Consider the following 8,627-nt stretch of genomic DNA (forward strand, 5'->3'; position numbering starts at 1 on the left):
TTTATTTTATTCTTTAGCTGGCATCACTGCCTACTAATTCCAGGTTTAGTAAACCTTTTTAAAAAAATTTTTATCTTAACTTGTGCGTTATATATAGAGTACATAATTATAATATATAGAACGGCGATGGAACGAATAATGGGATGCATGATTTCAATTTTCCTGTTTACTAACAAAACGTTATGGTTAATAATTTACATTTTACCTACTTGTTTCATTGCTACTTACTGAATTTGGATTATTGTATATAGAATAAAACGCTGTATAATTTTTGACTATATAAGTATGCCTTTGAAAATATACTCATATATATTATACTCATTTATTTTACATATAATGTAATTTACATTTGTATACTGCAAACTTACAATATGTTTAATAACGAATTATACATTTATTATTATTTTTATAAAATACTATCTATAGCAATATTCGCTAGAGTCTACCGAAATATATCGTGCGTCATTTAGGGCTTGAGACAGAATCGCGACAAGGGTTACCCACTACCGCCAAAGAATATTGGTCACGTAACAAAGTGTGAGCTAATGTCATTCTCCGCTAAATTTCGTCACTACTGTCGAAGTGATGAGAAAAGTGATTTTGTCTCAAGCCCCTGATATATAATAGCAATCATAATTCCATGGAGTTGCTTAGTTTTGTGCTCGTATAAAAAAATGAATTTTGACCTATACTACAACACCAACTTTTTCGATAAGTACATTCTTTTACGTAAAAAAACGTATTCGATTTTTTTTATTATTACTGCCAACATATGACTTCCTTGCACCGTACACTGTGAGTATGTTAAACTCGTTCGAACTACTCACAGTAATATTTCAGAAGGCGTAAAAAAATTATATCTTTCATTATGTTAATACGTAATCAATCTCCATTCACCGTTACATACTTATTGTTGACAACTGTTTATCATTATCCTTATACGTGATGTTGAGGTTTAGTCGAGTTTAACAATATTAATTAATTAACTAGTTTACTTAATTTTACTAGTTTAAGTTAATCATAATAAATAAGGTAAAAGTGAGTTTCAATTGATTATGTTCATACTTTGAGTTTTAAGTGCAGCAAATAACTGCTTTTCTGATTTATGGCGGTTTACTATTTGTGCCTAAACCTACTTTTCAGGGTTAAGATTAAGTGTATTATTCATAAACACACTTTGTTATCAATTAAAATTTTCTCGTATTTCAATAATTAAGAATCATCGATGATGATGATATTAATTTATCCCTAATGGGAAAGGCTGAGAATCATCGAACTTGCCTTGACAGTTGACACTTGACACTTAATTTACAACGACAGCGGATAACTTCGAAAGTTCGAACTTCGAACATGACATTAATGTAAATTGTAAATGGATTCATATCAGTTCTAGCAAACATTGTTTTGGTTTCAATACTTGATTAAAAGGCGATTTAATATAAAATGAGTGATTTAATGGAGGATGGTATGGAATTCCGTGGAGGTACACTACAGTTATCAACAGAAAATAACGGGGAGAACTCTGAAAGCAGAGTCCGAGGTGCGACTCAAAGTCATAATAAAATCAAAACACCGATAAGTGTTAATCCATCGGTGTTATCGGGCGCTGATTCTCTATCATCATCTGCATCCTCTTTTGCAGGTAATTAATATTATAAGATCTTATGCTATCAAGCTTTGAGCAGTTTATTCCTAAGTTCACTATTCAATCAACATTATTGATTTTTAGTTTTCTATGTATTTCGGTGTAATTTAATGTCCTGTATATCAGATAAAACTTTAAACAATATTTAGAATTGTTTCTTAATTAATTATCTCTTTCTATTCTTATATAAGTCACAAATACACACTGAAACATATTCACTTTACAAATAAAATTTCTTGTTAAAGATGCTCGTCAGAGTACATCAAACAATGATAATGCTGAGCAACCACAGACAGTATATCCGCGTTATGATGTACCATTTGATAAAGAGAATATCAAAGACTTTTTTACATTCCGAAAGGGTGTTGTTGAAAATGCTATTCAAGAATGTATCACTGCTCTCTTATTTCCTGAAGATGGTGAATATTTGGGATCATGGCTCTTAACTGAGTAAGATATTTCACATGTATACTAATAATGTTTAGGAAGTTACATGTTCTAGACTTCAGGAACCATATTTTGTTATGACACTATAATTTGTAATACATGTTTAAATGAAATTCAACTTATTCTGAACTCCAAAACAAATTAAGATGTCAAATTTATTGTAAGTAACCATCATATGTACAAATGAAATCAACTTAAGAATTTGCTAGACGTAATATATTTACAGAATAACACTCTGGGATAATGAAAAAGAAAGAATTGTGCTAATAACATCACGGCTTGTAATGATAATCAAATATGATTTTATTGCTATGAAACAAATGGACTTTAGGAAAACATATCTTGACGATTTGGATACTGTGGTAATAGGAGAACTGGTGTATCCACCCTCAAGTCTTGTTCCGTAAGTTAATCTTTACTATTCAATAATTGAAAACAAACCTTGCCATATGTAAGTGCACAGCCAATAAGCATTTTTAATTTAGGAAAAATTATTACTTCATTACTTAATTTATCTAAACAAACAGTTCTTGGACCAGTGTAGCAAGTATTCACATAACAATAACCTAGCCAAAATGCTACATTAAAGATCGGCAGCAATTGCTGAGATGAGGGCAGAGATTAAATTGTACAGTGTAGGCTGCTAAATGTTGATAAAACATAAGACCACTCAACCCACTTACTAGCAATATACTATTAATTGATCTACCTATCAAGGTTTAATAACTTATTGAATCTATAAAATTTAAAATAAAATGGTTAAAGAATTAATATTTTTTTCTTAATATTAACCTTCTAACAACTTGTAGTCGACTAAATGGTATTGCGACTGGTGTAACAACGGTTGTTAAAGACTGCGTGATAGATCGACTTTGCCGCCGACCAACCTCAACAGATGATGAAACTAAACCGTTTGATCCCAAATACTTTGAACCTAGGTACTTTAAGTTGCTGTAGATGCGCTATTTATTTACAAGCTTAACCGTACCTAAAACCATTACTAAAATGTATTAGAAACTGTACATGCACTAATTATTAATTATCTTTTGACTTCCATATTTAAATTAATATTACTCTAGATAGACAACAAGCTTGTGTGGTTTTTGTTAAATTTATTTTAATTTGTTGTTGTTAAAATGAATCATTAATAGCATTAATCATACTTTGTCACAAGCTACATAGTGCTTTTTGTGCCTTTTAAACTTTTAAAATTTTCTTCTTTGTATTAATAATGTAATATTAAAAGAGAATACCATTTTCTATTCTTATTTCTTGATTTGTCAAGCTTGGCTATGTTTTAATCTAATTGCATGCTGTACATGAAAATGTAGTTAAATTGATATATGTATTGTTCATATATCAATCATGATAAAATACTCTATAAAAGTTATTAATTTAATACATAACATTTGATAAGTGAAAATTATGAAAACATGCATTTTGGGAAATCTACTATGTACTAAAATAGTGGATCTAGTATAATAATCTCATGTATTTTTAAATTGTGTTTTCAGAGAAAGAAACCTTCGCGGTGTTCGAATGATGTGGAACAAAGGAGAACCTTTGCCACTGAAGACATTATGGAATCCTTTTAGTCAAGAAGTGCCATTCATAACCTTTGCGTCGCATCCTATCTATTGGCACAGAGGTACAGTGTCATAAACCTTGTATCACCTAGTAGATTCTATCCCCTAATGGCCATCTTATCTAGAACCATTATAAACAGCTAATGTATATTAATATAAAACAAAGTTTATTATTTTAATTAGTTACTTCTTTATTTAGAATCATACAATATAATTTAATTATTATTAGCAATGGTTACATTTTTTGTCTTATTAATTGCTCCATGCACAATAAAGACTAATGTTTTGGGAATCATATTTGCCAGAATCTTGTAAAATGCAGGTACAGTATGTTTGTTAATATGGTTAAATTATAAATAAATAAGTCTTACATTTGCTGTTTCATAACTCTTAATCTAAATTTTTCAATCAGAACAATTAAAAAAAACTTCTATTATAGGTTCCAATTAATAATAGTCATTTAAATGTGCCGTTTTTATCTTTATTTTCAGAAGGCAATGTAGAAGAGAGATCCACGTTTGACATGGAGACATTTGCTCAAAAACTTCAATGGGCCATTGAAAATATGCCCAGCAGCGCTTGCTGTATACATCATTCACCTATTGTGATACAATCGTACCTTGGAATAGCCTCTCTTCTCCATAATAAGACAAGCATGGGTTTCTTCAAAGTGAGAGGAAAGTTCAGCTTTTAGTTCATTGGAGTCTTGATTGTTAAATTGGTACGCCTATATAATTAGAAATTGGTTTAGTCATTGAAAAGTATTCTTTATTAGTCTTACAATGGTACAATATACATCAGTATTGAACTTTCTTAGTACAAGTGGTCACCATAAGAGTACCTAGTATATTTGGTACGAAACATGTTTTTACTTGTTTCTGGAGTGCGCATTAATATCATAGAAAATGCGTGTTTGTTAAAAGTACTTCCTGTTTTAGCATTTTTATAATATATATATGTCGCAGATAGTTAGATACGAGCATGCGCATTTGGCCTAGCTCACTCCTGGCGCTAGTTAAATTTACTTTTATTACGCATATTTAATGCGCGTAATTTTGAAGGGACATAGTAATTTATTAAAAAAAATTTTAAACACGCAATGCAAATTTGTACCTAACAAATATAAATTCATCTGTAAAGAACAATATAATATCGCAAGCGTAGTAGCGCATGGGTTAGTGAGTAAATGGCACGAAATTACGTTGAGTTACTTATTCCTAGAGTTAATAATAATAATGAGAAAATAATATGTAATAATTAAGATATGTTATCTAATGGAGATTTGAAAATTTATATATTTTGCTTAAATGCATTTAACTTACGACTTGTTGTAGCTTGTTTGTTGATTGTTATTCTAGATGTAGCATTTATATCTTTGCTTTTAGAATATATTTAGCAAAAAATGTGTCATAATACTTTTTTCTGTAGTTATTTAGATATCTATTTTAAAAAAGTGCGTGCGTACAAAGTACACATGTCAGAAGTGAAACTTCTTTGCCAAACTAATTTTTAAGTCTTGTTCATACAAATCTAAAACTTTAGAGATCCGAAACTTAGAGGGAGGGAAAAGGGAAGATATGTTATGAATTTAATGAATTTATTTGTCATTAAAAGTGTCGAAAACTAATACAAATTATAAATTTAACTTTTTAAATTTATTTCTTCGATAATAAAAACACTTGGCATTTTAATTTACAATTCGTTATTTGAGATCTCAATAAATTATTTTGCATAAAATATAAATTCTCTTTACCAAATTTTAATTTTAAAATAGTATTTCTATAAGGTATTTCGCCCTTTTCACTCTCTCTCAATCGGTCTCAATCGCTCTCTCCCTTCGACAAAAACGATGCACATCTTCGTGACGCTAATATTATTATTGCGTTCCGTAAAAAATTTACCCTCATGCGCCTAAAGAAGTTTCACTTCAAAAAGCATATCGCAAAAATTAATGATACTATTATGATATTGTTCATATATATATCTACTTAAAAAAACGGGTATCTTTATCCTTGCACATTTAATCATACTAGCAGGATTATTAATCTCGTAACAGTCTGAACTCTGAAGGGTGTAGAAAAAAAATCTATTGTGACATCATATTGTCAAAGACAATATGCGTCGCGAACGTCTATTCCGTGTGGTTTGTATGTTACAGATAGACTATTACAAAATTCCACCCTGCTTTAATGGCACGTTTTAATAATTTCTTCCTTTACTTGGCCGCTCATTTTAAACGACTTGTCAAACGTGAGATATTAGTTACAGCATACAAATATGTATTATATTAAAGACTATCTGTTATTAATTGGAAATAACTGTTATTAACTGATTGTATATAAGATATAAACTCTTCCATATGTAATATAGTAAACAAAATCACTAACACAATATTTAAGATATAAAAGGGAAACATTTTTCTCTTACCAGCCAAGCTTATTCTTCGAAGAGAAACAATATCTACATCGAGTAATTGTGTCATCCAGCGCGAGATATCTAGATGTTTCAATTGTAAAGCAAGCTTTACGTTTTAGTTTATACCTATATTTACTGGAAGAAACTGCTTTTAGCAGTAAGACCGCCATGACCATTTATTTTATTTTTCCCCTATTTTCTGTTATTGTGATGTAACTGTAGTATTATTATTATGTATGAGATTTTGAGGTATTACAAGATTAAATGTACCTATTGACATTAATATTAATAATGCATTTTGAATTAATACCCAGTAGATGTTGGTTTGGGCTCCATGGAAATTTTCTTCTCTTAAATATTATATCTTAAACAAATATATAAATACAATGAAATTAATTATGAAAGTGAGAAAATTTGTAAACCTCATAATATGAAAATTATAGATATGCTAGATTGAATTATTATTCATTTAACTTTAACCAATTAAGGTAGCTTTCATAACTCAGAGGATATTTCAATTATTATAATACACACAATATATTATTATTGTTTAAAGTCAAATTATTTTATGTATGTTCATGTTATTTACAATAAGTACGTTATATTTTTTATGTAAAATTGTTTATGCAAAATGAGTACATAGCGGTTCTAGACCTAGATAAAGTTCTATGAAATTATAATCAGTGTATTTCCTTTACGTTACCAAGTACTAATATGGGAAAACACGTTTAATAATCGGCTGTGTGATGTTTAATCATAAGTTCTAGTAATTAGTTTTTAATGGCCTACATAAGGTTATTTTATTTCGTAAATCTATTATCATAAAAAAAATTCTTTCATCTCGGTATTGTCTATGAAATAAAGTTTTAAATCACTGGTCTGAGTTTTATTTGAAAAGTTTTAATATTAAAAATATGAAAATAATCAGTCAATAGAAAAGTCACTTTCGTCCCAATCTTGAGGTAGTTGAAAATTATCCCAAATTTTTCCTAAATTCGATAACTTAGGATCGAACTCATCATCTTCAACGACTCTAACGTATTTCATATTGTCCATCCAAGACAAATTATTGGCGTTTTTTCTCCGCTTTTTAGGTAAATGATGGCTTTGTTCAAGTTTGGTATTTTGTTTATCTAAAGATATATCGACATTAAGTTGTTTGTCGTTAGTATCATCTTGAGACGGTAAACTGATTGTTTCTGATGTATTATCGATAGTTTTTATATCATCGGAACGTGTCTGTGTATTCACTATGGCGCCTGAGAGGTCAATTGTAGGAGAATTTGTTGCTCCAAAGGTATTTGACGTGTCAACTAATCGGGTATTATTTAGATTAAAAGTAGGGGAACCTGACACGCTGGTATTTATATGGATGTCTACAGATTTTTTAGCTTCATCTTTTCCATCTGTACTTGTTGCAACAGAAATGTGTTTGTCTTTATCATTTCTTCGCTTTTTAGGTAAATGATGGCTTTGTTCAAGTTTGGTATTTTGTTTAACTAGAGATATATCGACATCAAGTTGTTTGACGTTAGTATCATCTTGAGACGGTAAACTGATTGTTTCTGATGTATTATCGATAGTTTTTATATCATCGGAACGTGTCTGTGTATTTACTATGGCGCCTGAGAGGTCAATTGTGGGAGAATTTGTTGCTCCAAAGGTATTTGACGTGTCAACTAATCGGGTATTATTTAGATTAAAAGTATGGGAACCTGACACGCTAGTATTTATATGGATGTCTACAGATCTTTTAGGTTCATCTTTTCCATCTGTACTTGTTGCAACAGAAATGTGTTTGTCTTTATCATTTCTTCGCTTTTTAGGTAAATGATGGCTTTGTTCAAGTTTGGTATTTTGTTTATCTAAAGATATAACGACATCAAGTTGTTTGATGTTAGTATCATCTTGAGACGGTAAACTGATTGTTTCTGATGTATTATCGATAGTTTTTATATCATCGGAACGTGTCTGTGTATTCACTATGGCGCCTGAGAGGTCAATTGTAGGAGAATATCTTGCTCTCAAGTTATTTGACGTGTCAACTAATCGGGTATTATTTAGATTAAAAGAAGGGGAACCTGACACGCTGGTATTTATATGGATGTCTACAGATCTTTTAGGTTCAACTTTTCCATCTGTACTTGTTGCAACAGAAATGAGTTTGTCTTTATCATTTGCTATTTCGATCGCTTTTAATATATTTTCTTCCTCTCTGATAATTCCTTGTAAGAGACGAGTTTGTTTCTCAATAATCTAGAAGGGATCTTTTGTAAGTACTATTGTCTAATATTTCCTTAAGCCAATAGAGCTATTTAGAGGCCCTTCAAGTATTACGTAAGCAGACTTATTATTCATGATTAAAAATAATAGTACATTAACGTTTTAATTTTTTGTAGGAATCCTCGAAAATGCTTTTCGTTTACAAGCATAATCAATGTGTGGGTTACCTATATGTGTAAAAAAGTATTTACTTTTTTACACATATAGGTATTATTTAATTACTGTTGATGAAAGCACGAAATAAGAAAATC

At 30.0% G+C, this 8,627-nt stretch overlaps 1 protein-coding gene across 3 annotated transcripts; it reads left to right on the forward strand.

Moving 5' to 3' along the window:
* The first annotated feature begins 1,349 nt into the window (after positions 1–1,349).
* Positions 1,350–5,215, forward strand: LOC125054743 (tumor protein p63-regulated gene 1-like protein). Of its 3 annotated transcripts, none has more exons than XM_047656788.1 (6): positions 1,350–1,642; positions 1,891–2,095; positions 2,319–2,495; positions 2,902–3,003; positions 3,607–3,740; positions 4,170–5,215. In XM_047656788.1, the coding sequence occupies exons 1-6, from the start codon at positions 1,444–1,446 to the stop codon at positions 4,370–4,372; spliced, it is 1,020 nt and encodes a 339-aa protein (XP_047512744.1). In that variant the 5' UTR covers positions 1,350–1,443; the 3' UTR covers positions 4,373–5,215. The 3 variants fall into 3 exon arrangements, with proteins under 3 accessions (XP_047512744.1, XP_047512745.1, XP_047512743.1); XM_047656787.1 differs by having other exon boundaries at positions 1,351–1,642; positions 2,902–3,030; XM_047656789.1 differs by lacking the exon at positions 2,902–3,003.
* Positions 5,216–8,627: the final 3,412 nt, after the last annotated feature.

This window comes from Pieris napi, chromosome 12, assembly GCF_905475465.1.
Source record: "Pieris napi chromosome 12, ilPieNapi1.2, whole genome shotgun sequence".
Lineage (NCBI taxonomy): Eukaryota > Metazoa > Arthropoda > Insecta > Lepidoptera > Pieridae > Pieris > Pieris napi.

Excerpts from the sequence above, each read along its gene's own strand:
- LOC125054743 (XM_047656787.1), top strand. The coding sequence starts at position 1,444 with ATGAGTGATTTAATGGAGGATGGTATGGAATTCCGTGGAGGTACACTA. Across the intron at positions 2,496-2,901 it reads CCACCCTCAAGTCTTGTTCC|TCGACTAAATGGTATTGCGA; the intron begins GTAAGTTAATCT and ends AACAACTTGTAG. Across the intron at positions 3,741-4,169 it reads TCCTATCTATTGGCACAGAG|AAGGCAATGTAGAAGAGAGA; the intron begins GTACAGTGTCAT and ends CTTTATTTTCAG.